This window comes from Bubalus bubalis, chromosome 4 (assembly GCF_019923935.1).
Source record: "Bubalus bubalis isolate 160015118507 breed Murrah chromosome 4, NDDB_SH_1, whole genome shotgun sequence".
Taxonomy (NCBI): domain Eukaryota; kingdom Metazoa; phylum Chordata; class Mammalia; order Artiodactyla; family Bovidae; genus Bubalus; species Bubalus bubalis.
Window position 1 is genome coordinate 109,998,243 of NC_059160.1, and position 19,479 is coordinate 110,017,721.

At 40.4% G+C, this 19,479-nt stretch overlaps 1 protein-coding gene across 2 annotated transcripts in view; it reads right to left on the minus strand.

Annotated features, from left to right (window-relative positions):
- PTPRQ (protein tyrosine phosphatase receptor type Q) overlaps positions 1 to 19,304 on the minus strand; it is a 283,288-nt gene extending 263,984 nt beyond the window's left edge. The window contains exons 1-6 of one of the 2 annotated variants that reach the window (XM_025284400.3): positions 17,868 to 19,303; positions 12,825 to 12,955; positions 12,454 to 12,583; positions 11,086 to 11,236; positions 10,558 to 10,664; positions 4,223 to 4,320 (exon numbers count right to left, since the gene is read on the minus strand). In XM_025284400.3, the coding sequence (XP_025140185.3) occupies positions 4,223 to 4,320; positions 10,558 to 10,664; positions 11,086 to 11,236; positions 12,454 to 12,583; positions 12,825 to 12,955; positions 17,868 to 18,192 (942 nt within the window). In that variant the 5' untranslated portion in view covers positions 18,193 to 19,303. Of the gene's footprint in view, positions 1 to 4,222; positions 4,321 to 10,557; positions 10,665 to 11,085; positions 11,237 to 12,453; positions 12,584 to 12,824; positions 12,956 to 17,867 lie in introns of both variants that reach the window. The other variant, XM_044941897.2, reaches the window with a different exon arrangement.
- Between the last annotated feature and the right edge of the window lie 175 nt (positions 19,305 to 19,479).

Here is a 19,479-nt window from a genome sequence, read left to right on the forward strand (position 1 = left end):
TATTTTATTAATACTTTTAAGAAAGAGCACTCAATGCTGTATGACAAGCGAGAGGTTTAGTTGCCCCATGGCATGTGGAATCTTCCTGGACCAGGGATCGAACCCACGTCCCTTGCAGTGGCAAGAAGATTCTTAAACCACTGGACCACCACTGATGTCTGCAAGGCTACTTCAGCAGTGATAAATTTCTTTAGCTTTTTCTTGTTTGGGAAACTTTTTATCTTTACTAATTTCTGATTAATAACCTTGCCAAATAATGTATTATTGGTTGTAAGTTTTTTCTCTTTTTTTTACTTTCAGTAATTTTAACATATCATGTCAGTCCCTTTTGGCCTATAAAGTTTCTGCTAAAAATTAATCAGTTGAAAGGAGGGTTCCCTTTTAAGTTTTTCTCTTGCTGCTTTTAAATTTCTAACTTCTGACATGTTAATTATAATGTGTCTTGATGTGAGTCTCTTCAAGTTCATCTTGTTTGGGTGTCTGTGTTTTCTGGACTTGGTTCCTTTACCAGGTTGAAATTTTTCTCAGCCCTAATTTCTTCAAACAGGTCAACTGGAATTTTCTTTCTCCTACTGGGACCCCTTGAAAAAAGTAAATATTGGTATGCTTAATGTTGTTGCAGACATTCCTTAAGTTACCCTCATTTTTAAAAATTCCTTTTATGTCCTGACTGGGTGATTTCTGCTACCCTGTCTTTCAGACTGCTGATCCATTCTCCTGTATCCTTTAATGCATTGTTGATTCTCCCAGTGTATTTTAAATTTCAGTTATTGCAGTCTTTAATTCTTACCAGTTCTTTATATTTTCTACCTCTTTGTTTAATTTATCACTGTATCCATCAGTTCTCCTCAGTTCAGTGCACATCTTTATGACTATTACTTTCAATGCCCTTTTGTTAAATTGTTTGCCTCCATTTCATTGAATTATTTTTCTGAAGTCTTGTCTTGTTCCTTCATTTGAAAGGTTTGCCATTGTCCCCCAAGTTTTCCTGTGTTTGTTTCTATTTATTAGCTTTACCTAACAAATAGAATTGATGCTTCTGAATTGTGGTGCTAGAGAAGAGAGTCTTAAGAATCCCTTGGACAGCAAAAAGATCAAACCAGTCAATCCTAAAGGAAATCAACTCTAAATATTCATTGGAAAGACCAATGCTGAAGCACTAATACTTTTTGGCTACCTGAAGCCAAGAACCCACTCACTGGAAAAGACCCTGATCTGAGAAAGATTGAGGGCAAGAGGAGAAGAGGGCAACAGAGAATGAGATGGTTGGATGGTATCACTAACTCAATGGACATGAGTTTGAGCAAACTTCTGGAGACAGTAAAAGACAGGGAAGTCTGGTGTGCTGCAGTTCATGGGGTAGCAAAGAGCTGGACACGACTTAGTGACTGAACAACAACAATCAGATATATAGTTACATCTCCCAGTCAAGAGGGTTTTCCGTGTTGCTCAGTGGCACAGTCCTCCCAGGTCACCAGAGCCAGATGCCCCTGGAGTGTCTTCCATGTGAGCTGTGCGTGCCCTCCTTGGGCCATGCTCACTGCAGGCCCACTGTGGGTGGGACCAGTTCCCAGTGTGACTAGCTGTGAGGCCCAGTTGCAACTGCTGCAAGTATACTGTTGTACAGAACTGATCCCCCAGGCGGGGGTTGCTTAGGAGGGGCACTGGGGCCGTCCAAATCCACTGCTATATGGAACAGGTTAGGAGTCACGTTGGAGAATCTAGCCATGGTGGATGGATGAGCAGGACTGACCCTCAGGGAACACTGGGGCAGGGCATATGGTGTTGGTTAGGTTGACTGAGAGTGATAGAAATGGTGTCTGCCAGCACCTGCCCAGCTAGGTGGAAGGACAGTTTAGGGAAAAAAAAAAAAAAAGCTGCACCTACCAGTACTTCCATTCCCAAAGAAAGTTCCACCAGATCCCTGCCCTTCCAGAACACACCCTAATACTAGTCAATGAATCTTCTCTTATGACCTAGCTGTTTTTCAAACTACTGCCTCTTCCCTGGGACTCAGAATCAGTGAGTTTGTGTGAGAGCTCTTCAAGAGGAGGGTCTCAATATTCCACAGCCTTCTGGATTTCCCAGATATAAGCCCTGCTGGTTTTCAAAGCCAGATGTCATGTGGCTCTTCTACCCATTCAGGTCCCCCAGGCTTGGGAGCCTTCCATGGGGCTCAGGCCCCTTACTCCTCAAGGGGGACCTCTGTTGGGACAGTACTCCCCACTTGTGGGTTACCGCACAGGGCGTGTGGGTTCTAACTAGACTGCATCTCTGCCCCTCCTACCCATCTCAATGTGGCCTACTCTTTATATCCTTAATTGTAGAAAATCTGTTCTGCTAGTCATTACGTGACTCTCAGAGATAGTTATTCTATATGTAGCTGTAGTTTTCGCGTGTCTATGGGAGGAGGTGAGCTCAGGGTCTTCCTACTCCACCATCTGGATCCAGACTCTATAATCTCTCTATTTTAAAACCTGCTAATTAGCCAATTTAATTCCATCTGCTTCCCCTTTACCATGTAATATAACATATTTCAGGTTCTGTGAATTAGGCTGGATCTTTGGAAGGTCATTATTCTGCCCACTACACAACCCTCTTTGTCTTTAGTACCAGCTACTATAAATAAATAAATGTGGATTCTTTTTATGTCTATCATATAATAACTATTATCTTGTTTCTCATTCTGAACTGTAATTGTTAAGAAATTCAAACCCAGATATAAAACTCAGATGTACTAATTAGTTCATTTCAAATGTCTGGCAATTTTACTGCTCTGGTTCCTTTTAGATGTATTGAGTCTATAAATTATTAAATTATATATTGCCTTTCACTTTCAGGAAACACCTTTTGTTGTATCTGCTCAAATTCTAATGACTCGATAACCCCCACCATCCATAGATCCAGAACCACCATTTTCACACGACACGGGGCCTGCAACAGTTGGCTGAAACTGGACTGGGTGTCTAATATTTGGAATAATCACAATCCCTTCCTTGGGAATTTAGGGAGCACCTGTCTTTTCTGTGGCTCATAATATACCATTTATGCTTAGAAGTTGTGCATGGCATTCTTCCACTCATCCCATGGTTTGCTTAGCAGAGAAAGTTGGTCATCAGGAAAAATGAGTAAAAATAAATTAAGGCTAATGAGCAGAAAGAAGTAGACAGACATTAAGAAAACAATCCCTGTGGTCTCAATGGCCTTAAATATCTGATTCTGATTTTTCCAAACACCCAGTCTTTGCCTTTGTCTCCATGAGGCACTCTTTCATTAATATGATAAATTTCTTAAGTTGTTTTCTGTTCTTTATAACTAAAATCACCATCTCCTACTACTATGAAAGTGTGGAAAACTTGTTGGCCCCCATAGATTACAAAGCAACAGTGCTATCCCCAAGGACTTCCTTGGTGGTCCAGTGGCTAAGACACTGAGCCCCCAGTGCAAGGTGGGGGCTGGGTTCAATCCCTGGTCAGGGGACTGGATTCCACATGGTGCAACAGGAATTCACATGCTGCAGCTGAGAGTTCACGAGCTGCCTCTAAATATCCCACATGCCATAATGAAGATTAAAGACCTGGAGCAATCACATAAATAATTTTTTAAAATAAATAAATCATTTTAAAACAAAAAAATAATGCTATCTCCAGAAGCTTACTCACCCTGAAAACCATACAATGCAGGATGTTGGGTGTATATAATATATTCTCACTTGATGCCAGGTTACATTATTAACCACAAAGAGTAGCAAAAAAAATGCATACATTTATATCACAATTAAAAAGCAGCTTCTTTGTACCTCTTTCTCTCCTACCCTCTGGGTTGCAAGTCTCCACTCAACTCCATCCGTAGGATGGAGCTGAAAGGAAGATCGTAGCACATCACCAGCTTTAACTTCTGGAATCTTTGCTGTGACTGGCGCTGTCACAGAAGCACTGTCCTTCAGCACCATCATTCCTTTATTCACAACTTTGTACTACACATGCACACATCTGTCTCCACTGGAAAACCCAAAGTTTTCCAATGTACATTTAAAGTCAAGTACCAGCTTTTACTCAAATTCGAAAAACTCCCATGACAATTTTGTACTTATAAAGCAACAAATAGAAAACTTATTTTGGAGGAAAACCTTACAGTAAAGGAGAGGCATCATAATTTCTTAAGCTATTAATGTAAAATGAAGGACAAAAAAGAGTGAAATCATGCATGACAGCAACTTTACCTGAAACTTCTCAAAACCTCCTTGTGGGAGTTTCCAAGACAAATATATTGTGTTTTCTTCCTGCCCCAGAATCAGTAAATCTGATGGTGGGTCAGGATCTAGGACAAGGAAATAAAATAGGAAAATAAATCTTAAAAACAAAGAAACAAGCAAACATTTCTGTCATCATGTTATCTACACTGGACTGATAACCTTGACCCTCACGCTATGGAAGAGAGGCAGGGTAATCAGGTTTTTCTAATCAGGTTTAGCACCATGTGAGAGTCTCAGTCTCCTCATCTCTACAATGGTGGAAGAAGAAAAAATTTTCTAGAAAGCCTTTTTTCACACTAAAATTATATGGATTTCATATTTATTTTTCTCATAGCAGAATTCAGTATGAAATTATTAGAAGTGAGATTTTTAACTGAGAATTTTATGCACTGCATAAATTAAGAGCTATATCTAACCCCCTTAAGTTTCCAAACTCCTTTTTCCTTTAAACATTTTATCTGAAGAGGTTCTAGAAACTTATTTTTCAAATCAGTAGTATATCCCTACTTCTAATTTATATTTCAAACTGAAGTGTGGCATTTCTTTCCTTAACTGGAAGAAATATAATGCTAAAATTTTATTGGAATAATCTCATCTCTAAAATTCAAATTTTATAGGAATTCTTTTTATTACTTATAGATTTAAGTTTATATGAATTCAATCAGTGGTAAATTTACACCTGTGTCACTGATTGACAGTCCTTTTTACTCTATTTTTCTTTTATGCATATTCCCTTTCAGCTGGAATTATTAATAACTGCTTACCATCCCCCCATATTCCCGTGATATATCTAGGTTTATTTCATATCATTATTAATACCCCATCTGCTTCCAAATGGATTTGAGGTGGCTTGCAAAAAATGAGAGGCATAAAAAGACCAAAAAATATTAATTGACAGTGAAAGACAAAAGTCAAATTGTAAAGTGGAGAGAGTGCAGGGATGGGGAGAAGGTTGCCAGATTTGTTTGGGAAAACATAGCCAAAGCAAAAACCTCTTAAAACGCAGAATGTACTGTTAATCCCAGGGTAGAAACAACGAGCTTGAGGTCCAAGTAGAATCGTGATACAAAGCCAAAGAGCCAAGAATGGGAGAGTCAGAGTCCTTCCTATGTCATAGTGGCCTTTCCACTAAAGCAGAATGGTTACAAGGACAGGATGTGATGTCAGGGAAATGTGGGTTTGAAGCTCTATCATCCTATAAAAGCTACTGAAATTCTCTAAACCTCAGTTTCCTCATCTGTAAAAAAAAAAAAAAAAAATGCATCTCAACATGACTGGTAGAATGAAGGTTGTGAAGGTCGTGATGGAGAACTAGGTGACAAATAGCACAGAAACTGCTTAGCAAAGCTCCTGACAAAGAACAAGCACTCTGTGATAACCAGAGTGATGCCACGGATGCCAATGGCAATGATGACAGTAACAATGATAATAACACAAACAAATCTAAGCAGCGATCTAAGATGCTTTCTCCAAGACAAAACAATACAAGGCTTTTTTTAAAAATGCCTTTTTCCATCTATTTCTGATGTTTTAGGATGATCTTTGTGAGAGGCAGCAGAGTGTCATCTCAGTCTGAGACTTAGATACCTGGGTTAAATCTCACACCTCTGAGCCTTAACCTACAGTTTAGGTCACCCAGGGAGATTAAACACAGTGGTGGAGAGATCTGACAGAATGTGGTCCACTGGAGAAGGAAATGGCAAACCACTTCAGTATTCTTGCCTTGAGAACCCATGAACAGTATGAAAAGGCAAAATGATAGGATACTGAAAGAGGAACTCCTCAGATCAGTAGGGGCCCAATATGCTACTGGAGATCAGTGGAGAAATAACTCCAGAAAGAATGAAGGGATGGAGCCAAAGCAAAAAGAATACCCAGCTGTGGATGTGACTGGTGATAGAAGCAAGGTCCGATGCTGTAAAGAGCAATATTGCATAGGAACCTGGAATGTCAGGTCCATGAATCAAGGCAAATTGGAAGTGGTCAAACAAGAGATGGCAAGAGTGAATGTAGACATTCTAGGAATCAGCGAATTAAAATGGACTAGAATGGGTGAATTTAACTCAGATGACCATTATATCTACTACTGCAGGCAGGAATCCCTTAGAAAATGGAGTAGCGATCATGGTCAACAAAAGAGTCCAAAATGCAGTACTTGGATGCAATCTCAAAAAAGACAGAATGATCTCTGTTCGTTTCCAAGGCAAACCATTCAGTATCACAGTAATCCAAGTCTATGCCCCAACCAGTAATGCTGAAAAAGCTGAAGTTGAACGGGTCTATGAAGACCTACAAGACCTTTTAGAACTAACACCCAAAAAAGATGTCCTTTTCATTATAGGGGACTGGAGTGAAAAAGTAGGAAGTCAAGAAACACCTGGAGTAACAGGCAAATTTGACCTTGGAATACAGAATGAAGCAGGACAAAGACTAATAGAGTTTTGCCAAGAGAATGCACTGGTCATAGCAAACACCCTCTTCCAACAACACAAGAGAAGACTCTACACGTGGACATCACCAGATGGTCAACACCAAAATCAGATTGATTATATTCTGGCAGCCAAAGATGGAGAAGCTCTATACAGTCAACAAAAACAAGACCAGGAGCTGACTGTGGCTCAGATCATGAACCCCTTATTACCAAATTCAGACTTAAATTGAAGAAAGTAGGGAAAACCACTAGACTATTCAGGTATGACCTAAATCAAATCCCTTATGATTATACAGTGGAAATGAGAAATAGATTTAAGGGTCTAGATCTGATAGATAGAGTCCCTGATGAACTATGGACTGAGGTTTGTGACACTGTACAGGAGACAGGGATAAAGACCATCCCCATGGAAAAGAAATGCAAAAAAGCAAAATGGCTGTCTGGGGAGGCCTTACAAATAGCTGTGAAAAGAAGAGACGTGAAAAGCAAAGGAGAAAAGGAAAGATATAAGCATCTGAATGCAGAGTTCCAAAGAATAGCAAGAAGAGATAAGAAAGCCTTCCTCAGTGATCAATGCAAAGAAATAGAGGAAAGCAACAGAATGGGAAAGACTAGAGATCTCTTCAAGAAAATTAGAGATACCAAGGGGACATTTCATGCAAAGATGGGCTCAATAAAGGACAGAAATGGTATGGACCTAACAGAAGCGGAAGATATCAAGAAGAGGTGGCAAGAATACACTGAAGAACTGTACAAAAAAGATCTTCACAACCCAGATAATCACAATGGTGTGATCACTGACCTAGAGCCAGACATCCTGGAATGTGAAGTCAAGTGGGCCTTATAAAGCATCACTACGAACAAAGCTAGTGGAGGTGATGGAATTCCAGTTGAGCTATTTCAAATCCTGAAAGAGGATGCTGTGAAAGTGCTGCACTCAATATGCCAGCAAATTTGGAAAACTCAGCAGTGGCCACAGGACTGGAAAAGGTCAGTTTTCATTCCAATCCCAAAGAAAGGCAATGCCAAAGAATGCTCAAACTACCTCACAATTGCACTCATCTCATATGCTAGTAAAGAAATGCTCAAAATTCTCCAAGCCAGACTTTAGCAATACGTGAACCGTGAACTTCCTGATGTTCAAGCTGGTTTTAGAAAAGGCAGAGGATCAGATCAGATCAGATCAATCACTCAGTCATGTCCAACTCTTTGTGACCCCATGAATCGCAGCACGCCAGGCCTCCCTGTCCATCACCAACTCCCAGAGTTCACTCAGACTCACGTCCATCGAGTCAGTGATGCCATCCAGCCATCTCATCCTCTGTCATCCCCTTCTCCTCCTGCCCCCAATCCCTCCCAGCATCAGAGTCTTTTCCAATGAGTCAACTCTTTGCATGAGGTGGCCAAAGTACTGGAGTTTCAACTTTAGCATCATTCCTTCCAAAGAAATCGCAGGACTGATCTCCTTCAGAATGGACTGGTTGGATCTCCTTGCAGTCCAAGGGACTCTCAAGAGTCTTCTCCAACACCGCAGAGGAACCAGAGATCAAATTGCCAACATCTGCTGGATCATGGAAAATGCAAGAGAGTTCCAGAAAAACATCTATTTCTGCTTGATTGACTATGCCAAAGCCTTTTACTGCGTGGATCACAATAAACTGTGGAAAATTCTGAAAGAGATGGGAATACCAGACCACCTGAACTGCCTCTTGAGAAATCTGTATGCAGGTCAGGAAGCAACAATTAGAACTGGACATGGAACAACAGACCAGTTCCAAATAAGAAAAGGAGTACCTCAAGGCTGTATATTGTCACCCTGCTTATTTAACTTATATGCAGACTAAATCATGAGAAAAACCGGGCTGAAAGAAGCACAAGCTGGAATCAAGATTGTCAGGAGAAATATCAATAACCTCATATATGCAGATGACACCACCCTTATGACAGAAAGTGAAGAGGAACTAAAAAGCCTCTTGATAAAAGTGAAAGAGGAGAGTGAAAAAGTTGGCTTAAAGCTCAACATTCAGAAAACGAAGATCATGGCATCCGGTCCCATCACTTCCTGGGAAATAGATGGGGCAACAGTGGAAACAGTGTCAGACTTTATTTTTTGGGGCTCCAAAATCACTGCAGATGGTGACTGCAGCCATGAAATTAAAAGACGCTTACTCCTTGGAAGGAAAGTTATGACCAACCTAGATAGCATATTCAAAAGCAGAGACATTACTTTGCCAACAAAAGTCCATCTAGTCAAGGCTATGGTTTTTCCTGTGGTCATGTATGGATGTGAGAGTTCGACTGTGAAGAAAGCTGAGCGCCGAAGAATTGATGCTTTTGAACTGTGGGTTTGGAGAAGACTCTTGAGAGTCCCTTGGACTGCAAGGTGATCCAACCAGTCCGTTCTGAAGGAGATCAGCCCTGCGATTTCTTTGGAGGGAATGATGCTAAAGCTGAAACTCCAGTACTTTGGCCACTTCATGCGAAGAGTTGACTCATTGGAAAAGACTCTGATGCTGGGAGGGATCGGGGGCAGGAGGAGAAGGGGACGACAGAGGATGAGATGCCTGGATGGCATCACTGACTCGATGGACGTGAGTCTGAGTGAACTCTGGGAGTTGGTGATGGACAGGGAGGCCTGGCGTGCTGCGATTCATGGGGTCGCAAAGAGTCGGACACGACTGAGCGACTGAACTGAACTTAAGCACCTGGGCTTCCCAGGTAGCACTAGTGGTAAAGAACCCGCCTACCAATTCAGGTTAGATGTAAGACATGCCGGTTCGATCCCTGGGTCAGGAAGATGCCCTGGAGAAGGGAAGGGCACTCCGTGCCAGGATTCTTGCCTAGAGAATCCCATGGACAAGGAAACTGTGGCTAGGGCTCACAGGGTCGCATAGAGCCAGACACGACTGAAGCGACTCAGCGCAGCCACCATGCTGGGGTACGACAGCGCTCAGACTTTTTCAGTTTATTTTCCAGAATTGTGTTGACTGTGGCTGCATTTTCCAGTGTTTTCTCTTCCTCCACACTGCAAACCCTGATACGAAGCCTCCTTTCACACTTAGGGCATGGGTACTTGAGCACACATTTGTGTGACTGTGACCCACAAGTAACTGGGCGCTTTGGAACATCCGCGTGTGTTCAGGGCAGGCAGACGTGTAAGCCATGCTAACAAGGTCAGAGGGTGCAAACTGAACCCAATAAACGCAATTGAAAAGACAACACCATCTATTTTTTCTAGTCTCAGAGTTTCATTTTTCATAAAATATTAATAGATATAGTCAAAATATTAGAAAAATATTAAGTAGTTCATGATGACAATACCTTAGGGTTTTAGAGTACTCTGAACTTTTCACAAAAAGCTTTGCATTTGATTTTAGTAACAAGAGTTTATACCCAGGCAGGAATAATTATTCTCATTGTTTAGGTGAGAACTTCATAGTTTTGCCCAAGGTCACAATAAATGACAGAGGAAGGACTATAATTCAGGCCTTCTCCAAGTGAAATGCCCCATCTCTTCAAGCCATAGTGTCATAAACCGCTTCTATTTTAATTGATGGTTAACTAGATATTGGGGTTTCCCAGGTGGCGCCAGTGGTAAAGAATCTGTCTGCCAATATAGAAGATGCAAGAGCCATAGGTTTGATTCCTGGATTGGGAAGACCCTCTGGAGAAGGAAATGGCAACCCACTCCAGTATTCTTGCCTGAAAAATGCCATGGACAGGAGCCTGGTGGGCTGCAGCCCATGGAGTCGCAGAGTCAGACACAACTGAGCCTGCACACACACACAACTAGTTATTGACTTTAAACACAACAATTTCCCTTCTTTTCTCTTAACCCATGAAAAGTTAATCAAATATAAAATGGACTTACAAGTGCTAACCATGAGGACAGTAGGCTGGCTTCTCTTCAGTCCCTTAGTAGCTACAATGCTAATTAAAAAATCAGTCCCCGGAGAAAGTCTGTTAAATGTGAATGTCCTACACATTAAAGAAAAATCACGCATTAAGATATTTAGCTCAGAAACATTTGGACTTTTATGTATTTTTTAAAAATTTTCTATTACGGACACAATTTTCTATGCTTAAACATGAATGGCTATTTGGAAATCATAGCTTCTTAAGCGGAGAAATTTAAGTCAAAAAGTGTATATGTCATGCATACAAGCATGATGATATCCTGAATTAATTCATTACTATCTATCCACATACATAATTTGGCACTGTACATCAGATTTAGTTATTCTAATCACACTACAGTCCAAAAAGTTGTCCTGAAAACTCATAAATTCTATTTATACTACGCTACTAAAACAACTTTCTAAAAGCACATATAAAATGTTAATTTTGTGTTTCATGTAACTTAACATGATATGTTTTAATCTTTTTAATGTTTTCATACCTTTTTGTGGAAGGCAGGATTTCTTCTTTCATTAAGCTTTCACTGGATATTGAAACAACATATCCATCCAGAAGACTTCTGGCTGGAGCCCAACTAATGGTTACTGCATTTGCATTCCTACTATGATTCAGAAGTTGAACGGCACTGGGGGCTGTATCATTTAAAACATACACATAAAATAACATTTTCTACCATACAAAGCACCGATTTTAAAACTGCTTTGGACTTCTTTGACTCTGCAAACTTTGAGGGTAACCAAGATATATTCCTTTTATTCCTCCTGGTAGATATGAGAAGTTAAAAGTCAAGAGAGTGCAAAAAAAAAAAAAAAAAACCAGCAAGAATCATTTAAACTTTGAAACAGAGCTTATGTGCACCCCAGCAGAGTTGCATTCAGCATTTACCCTGCCTCTGTAATGTAGAAAGAGGTGGTATCTTGGTTTAGTGGAACCGCCCACCTCAGAAATGCTTATAAAGATTTTCAAGGCATCATTCTAGTTAAATACCAAATAGTAACAAGGTCAGCCAATAGGAAAGTTCATTGCCATCTAAATATGAAATACTTCCCTTAATTTTCTGAAGAAAAATGTTAATATAGTATATATGTTTTATTTCTCCTTTAAAATTCTTCCATGTATGGGAAAGTGAAAAAACTGCCAAGATATTCTCTCTCATGTCTGCTCTTTATTATTACAATAAAAGAACACCAGACGTGACCAGTTTCTAAACACATAAATCAGTCTTCCCATGCCATCAGTGTCAAGAATAACTAAAACAGTTATTTTAGTTGAACAGTTGACAATTTTACTTAACCTAGACTTGAAAATGTACACATTTTGCATACACCCTTTCCAATTATCCTTTATTTCATTTGACTACCATGGAATAAGTCACCATCTGCCATTGGGAATAAGTTGCTAACACTGGGGAAATGGCACACTCCATTGTCTGTTTAACTGAACAGTGGAAACATTAAATCACAAAGGGAGACTCTGGCCAGAACCCTGGCAGTTAGCAACTCTATTGTCTGGAAATACACATAACAAAAGAGGCTGTGTTAATTCATACAAGGGGAAGTAGAAAAAGAGACAAGAGGCAATACTGCCTGCCCATAGAGAAAATTTGTAAAGAATGAACTGTTTACTAATTCTTCTCTATAAGAACCAAATGAATATTTGAACATTGAAACTTATAAAATGAAGTCAATGAAACCTGGATAAATAAATTTTTTTAAAAAAAGAAAATATATAAAACAAAGCATTTTTATGGAATCCTTCTGATTATATTAATAAAGTATTTTTGAAAAGCGGAAATTTTTTAAAAAATTGAGCATTAAAATAATATAAAAAATTCTTACACAAGCTGTACCTGTCTGTATTTCTTTTATGTAGGGAGAACTGTCTTGAAAACCTTCTTTTTCAGTGCGAATTGAAAAGGTGTACACCGTGGCAGGATCCAGGTTAGAGAAGATTGCAGCTTCTTGAGATACCTTCTGGACCTGACAATCCAAAAGAACAACTTACCAAGTGCTCATTTAAGAAACATTCCACAATCAAACACAAGCAAAAAAGAGAAAAGATTGGGGGTTATTTAATTTTACCATCCAACATGTTGTCGTCGTGTCTGACTCTGTGACCTCATGGACCTTAGCACGCCAGACCATCTGATCTGATGGAAGCATGAGTAATCTTGGTTTCAGCATGAAAGTTTAGTTCCTCTGAGAGTCCCTTATAACGTACCATGAAAGCAGCAGCACAGTTTACGCATGTGATTTCATAACGCTGAAAATTCCCATCAGCTCGATTCCAGAGGATTTCAATGGAAGAGTCCGTAACTTTGCCCTCATGGAGATTTGATGGTGCTTCCAGACCTACGCAAAACACATAAAACACTAAATTGCTCCTGGATGTTTTTTAACCAGCGTTTTCTTTTATTTGTCCCTTCAAAGACAGTAAAAAGCACAGCACACAAAAAAAGGACAATGTAGTTTATTAATGAATTATCTCTATCCTAATTAAAAACAGTTGTCTATACATTTAATAGCTTATAAAATATGATACTCAATTGTACTCATAGTCACTGGAAACACCATTACATGCAGCTCACTCTGATGCTACAGCAAAAACCAGGTGAGAGCAAATTCATAGGAGCAAATGCACAATATTCAAAGGAGGAAAATGAAATTAAAGCTTTCTAAAACTACTAAAACACAACAGACACAGAAATATGAAGGCTAGACAAAGAAGTAAAAGAATTCCTTTGTACCAAATATTGGCTGAAGTTAAAAACAAATTTTATCTGATGAGTTTTAGTGTTTCATTTTCCCAATTTAAAGATTTCATCCAGCATAAAGGAAAATTATTATTTTTAAAAAACTGAAAAATGTCAGCTTTAGAGTATTGTCTTATATACTGGTATTTCTGCTACTGATACAATGATATTGATATAGTTAGAGGATCAAGTATTACTTATTTTTAAAGACAAGAACTGTAAAACAGAATGTTGCCCACAATGATTCATAATATAAGAGGCAGAGAATATAAATATTAAAAGTACATAAAAATTACAAGCAAAAGTAAAACATAAACATATATCTGACCCGATTATAGATATGTTAAAATGCTATTAGAATACATGACTTATAACATCAGTTTAAGATTACTTTGTGGAAAAATTGAGTTTAAACAATAATGGAAGGGCTACAATTTGGGGGGAAAGATACATAATACAATATAGTATAATAACATATGTGAAGATGTGTAATCAGGAAAAGCAAATCATTAAGAACCTTTACACTTATTTACATTTATGGTCAGAAATATGATTTTAGGACACCATGCAATTTTTGTCTGGCATTTATTACTGCTTGCCATCAATTTCTACATCAAGTGGACGCATGTGTGTGCTCAGTCATGTCCAACTCTTTGTGACCTTATGAACCATAGCCCACCAGGCTCCTCTCTCCATGGGATTTTCCAGATAAGAATACTGGAGTGGGTTACCATTTGCTCTTCCAGGGGATCTTCCCCACCCAGAGATCAAACCTGTGTCTCCTGTATCAGCAGATGGGATCTTTACCACTGAGCCACCGTGGAAGCCCTGGAGGAAAGGGACCCACATACACTGTCCATGGGAAAATACATCGGCACAGTCACTATAAAGAACAGTCTCTGAAAGCCAAAAAAAAAACCACTGAAGAATGCTAAGCCTAGGATGTGACATTCCTACACCTGGGTCTATATCCCAGCAAAACCATAGTTGAAAAAGACACATTAACCCCAACTTTTACTACAGCACTACTTACGATAGCCAACACACAGAACCAGCAAAGTGCCCACCAACCCACTCGAGCTCAGAGAAGCTGTGGTGTGGACTACTACTCAGGCACAAAAAACACATGAAATTATGCCACTGGTAGCCACAGGGATGGACCTTGGAGGATGACACTAAGTGAAGTCAGCCACATCGGAAGGCATACGATGTTCCGTCTAGGCAAATGGAAAAGGAGATACAAATAAACTAATTTCAAGATTCTGAGAATTCAACATAGGATTCAAAAAAAGTAAAGGGCCAGGGATGAATTAGGAGGTCAGGACTAACATCTGGAGGTCCCCAGGGGCTCAGTGGTAAAGAATCCAAGTGCCAAAGCAGGAGATGTGGGTTCGTTCCCTGGGTTGGGAAGATCCCCTGGAGGAAGGCATGGCAACTCATTCCAGTATTCTTGCCTGGAAAATTCCATGGACAGAGGAGCCTGGAGGGCTATAGCCACAGGATCGCAGAGTTGGACACGGCTGAAGCAGGTGAGCATGCATACACACACACGCACGACTAACACGTACATGGAAATCTGTAACTGTAACAGATAATCCACAAGGATTATCGTCTTTCCTTCTATCCTCCCAAGGACCTGATGTTCAGCACAGGGAACTCTGCTCGACCTTCTGCAATAACCTCTATGGCAACAGAATCCAAAAGAATAGGTCTGGTGTTTGTATTCATACACATGAACTGACCCAGTTCACACACCATAACTGAACCAGGCGGTTGTACACTAACAAGAAGCACATTAGAAATGAACTATACTCCAACACCATCAGCCTGAAATTAAAGAAAAGGAAAAGAAAAAAAAGCCATGCCTAGTTTATCCCCTCTGACCTCCCTGACTTGGGCTGCTATCCTATATGCTGGAGCCTGAGCAGGCTTGGGTCCCAAGACTGGACTGGGGGAGGTCAAGACAGTCAGTCAGGGTGTCTTTAATTCAGTCTTCTTTTAAACCTGGATGATTTTCTCTGGCTGGGACCAGAGTCCATAGCACACCCAAAGGATGGTGGCCTGACACTCTGGCCTTGGGGACCTTGGAAAAGTCACCCAGCCTCTACATCTCTTGGTGCTTGGGTTCCCAGTTCAAGCTTCCTTCCTGAGAGTGCAGCCTCCTAAAGCTCAGGCAGCTAAGCATCCTCTGCAGGGTGATGTGGTCCGGGTTGGGATTAGTCCGGATAAGGGTTTGAAGCTTTAGAAGAAGGAAGTAGTGAGTCACAAGCCCTTGGGTGTTGGCTCTAATTTACAGCCCAGGACTTTCCCCGGGGCTCTGCCATCGCCGTGTGGGCACTCTCTGTAACTACAACTTGACAACAAGTGCTTACTGGACCCTCCAATCCCTGGAGGCTCAGATGATAAACAATCTGGCTGCAAATCAGGAGACCAAGAGTGTGATCCCTTGGTTGGGAAGATCCCCTGGAGAAGGGAACAACAGCCCACTCCAGTATTCTTGCCTGGAGAATTTCACGGACGGGGAGCCTGGCAGGCTACACTCCATAGGGTCGCAAAGAGCTGGACATGACTAAACTATGGGAGTTGGTGATGAACAGGGAGGCTGGGCGTGCTGCAATTCATGGGGTCACAAAGAGTCGGACACTACTGAGCGACTGAACTGAACTCAAGAGACTAACACTTCCACTTCCAATTTACAGGGCCTGGGTGGCTGCTAATGACAGCTGCCCTCAGGAAATGTCCTGGGGCAGATATTACAGAAATAAATTCCAAACGCTACCGACTTTTACAAAGCCAATCGCAACAGGTAAAAGTTCCTCACTCCATTTAAGGAAAAAAGAAAAACCACCCAAACTACCAAAGGACAAGATGCTCAGCATTCCTAATTATTACAGGAATGCCAATCAAAAATTACAATGAGAAATCAAATCCCACCAGTCAGAATAGCCATCCTCACAAGTCTACAAACAATAAATGAAGGAGAAAGCCTGGAGGAAAGGGAACCCACATACACTGTTGGTGGGTATATATATTGGCACAGTCACTATAAAAGACAGTCTCCGAATGCCAGAAAAAAAGAAAGAAAAAAAAAACAAACAAACAAGAGAGCTAAGCCTAGAATTTGACATTCCCACACCTGGGCCTATATCCCAAGAAAACCATAATTCAGTAAGACACATGCACCCCAACGTTCACTGCAGGCTACTTACAACAGCCAAAACACAGAACCAGCAAAATGCCCCCCACCCCCTTCAAACTCAGAGAAGATGTGGTGTGTGCATACAGTGGACTGTTACTCAGCCACAAAAACACATGAACTTATGCCACTGGAAGCCACAGGGATGGACCTCGGAGGATGACACTAAGGGAAGTCAGCCACACAGAGGAAGACAATAGCATATGATGTCCCCTCTAGGCAAAACAAAAACAGATACATATGAACTAATTTATAACACAAAAAGAAACTCTGAGAATTCAAACATAAAGTTCAAAAGAAAAAAGAAAAAAACTGAAGGGCCAAGAATGAATTAGGTGTGTGTGGACTAACATATACGCAGAAATCTGTATCTGTAATATATAATCCACGAGGATTATTTTTGTTCCTTCCACCCATCCATCATCCATCCATCCACAAAGAACTAATGTTCAGCACTTGGCACTTTGCTCAAGCTTCTGCAATAACTTCCAAGGCAAAAGAATCCAAAAGAGAATAGCTATGCTATACCCATACGTATCATCACTGAACCAGGAGGCTATACACTGAAAACAAGCACAATATTGCTCCAACATACTATCGGCACAAAGTTAAAGAAAAGGAAAAAAAGCCATGTTTATCCCTCCAACCTCCCTGAGCTGGGCTGCCATCCCATCCCTGGAGCCTGAGCAGGCTTGGGTCCCAAGATTAGACTATGGTGGGGTCAAATTTCAAGTATTCCAAATGTTCAAAATTAGTATGTGTAGAATTTTTGAGTGACTTAAATCAAAATCAATGTGAATCTCAAAATGTAAAGTATTCGTATGTACACATATTATACATAATAATTTAAAATATTCAAAGAGATGAAGAAAATATACACTAGTTTTTTCTAGACAAATGGCAGCATGGGGAGTATACACTATAAAAGTGTACATTTATAATGTACACTTATCATGTGCTTTAAGAGACACCATCAGGGCTCCCAGACTCACAAAGTATGGTCTAGTTTTCATAATTCGCCCAAAAATTACTCACATTCCTCACTCTTGGATTAAGCCACTGAAAGTTCCAATTAATATGCACATGTGGTTTTTTGGTGATAGATAAGAAAAACTTTGTGACTTCTCAATTTTAAACAAGGTTAGCTCTATCTGTATACTCGGCAATTACAGATCAGGCTCAGTAATGAGGTTTTTGCAATTGTTTTAAAGGACCTTTGAAATTGATTGCATTACAGTGAATACAGAGTACTAATTTGAAATGGCACACAAAAGCAAAATCGAGAAGCACCTTAGGCAACTCCTAAAATACTTACATGTTTTTACTGCAGGTACATAATATATATTACTTAATTTAGTCCCACTGATGGTAGAAACAAAGAAATTATATTCTGTGCCTGGGGTTAAATTGTCAACTATTATTTTGTTGTCTTGTTTCAAAAGCCTGGTTACGTTTGGGCCTCGGTCACTTGCAATATGTATGCCATCAAACACTCCAGTATCAGGCATCTGAACAAATAAGGTTACAGAGGTACTATGGCTTTCATAAGGGATAACAATCTGAACTGGTTTGGGCTCTGAAAGATAAAAAGAGATATTTGTAATTAAAATTGTCTTAAAACTTTCATATTTGTCTAACATGTTCTAGAATTTGTGAAACAATTAAATGCTTATGTAGTCAACTTACATTTACTAGGCTAGCATTGGACAGAGAAACAAAGAGGACATTCTGACAGATCATATATACATATATATTGAAAGGGCCTAATTTTCATTTTTTTGATTCTCATTAATAGTCTAAAAAACATAAAAATCTGAGATCTACCTGTTTTTTACCTTCTTATCTATTTATTAAGAAAATACTTTTGAAAACCTACATACCAGAAGGAATGCTCAAAGAAAGTAAATAAGGCCAGATTCCTGCTTTCATATAATTCTCAAACTCGGAACTTGTGTGTTCCTATGCACCTACAGATGATGCCTAAGTATACTATTCATTTGTGTGCTATGTGATTCATAGATTCAGTTTCATCCTTAGGATGGGGTTTGTCCAGTTCTAAAAGAATCACCCACATATAATGAAATTTGTCATTATTTAAAAAAAAAAAATACGAGCAGATCCCTAACTAGAGTCCCTCATGGTTAGAGGGACATGAACAAAGGCTGTTGAGAACAGAGAGAGAATTCTAGCAGAAGTAACAATACTGGGGAGGGCTTTCCAGAGTCGAGGACAATGTTTTCTCTCTTACGGGACGGAACAAGTCTCCCGGAAGGAATGTGCAGGGCACAGGGAGGCAGTCAGGAGGGAATCCCAGACCAAGAGCAAAGCATCAGCAAGGCCTGGGAAAACGGCATCACTGTGTATCCAGGGAACACCAAGCTCTTCCAGCTCTTTACTAGCAGGGTTAGTCACTAGTCCTTGGCAACTAGTTTCCAGTTACTAGTCTTTAGCAAGTCTCTTAGTCACGCTGTGCCTTGGCTTTTTCTAAACTGCTCAGGCACAGGCAGGCACTCAGGGTGGTTTCAAGCACGGGGTGTGTTTGAGCAACAGGGGGCGGGCAAGGTCCAAGGCTGATCACTGTCCACGAGAGGCTCTGCCTGCCATGCTCTGGTGAAATCGACTCAGTCGTGTCCGACTCTTTGGGACCCCATGAACTATACAGTCCATGGAATTCTCCAGGCCAGAATACTGGAGTGGGTAGCCTTTCCCTCCTCCAGCGGATCTTCCCAACTCAGAGACTGAACCCAAGTCTCCCGCATTGCAGGCGGATTCTTTACCAGCTGAGCCACCTGGGAAGCCCATGCTCTGGGGGTCAGACTATTCTGTCCGCACAGGGATTTTGAGCAGATAGGAACGTGGTTCTGGCAAACATTTGGTGGAAGGATTCATTCACATTTTATTTTCTCCCTGATGTCTGTTAAAGAGCC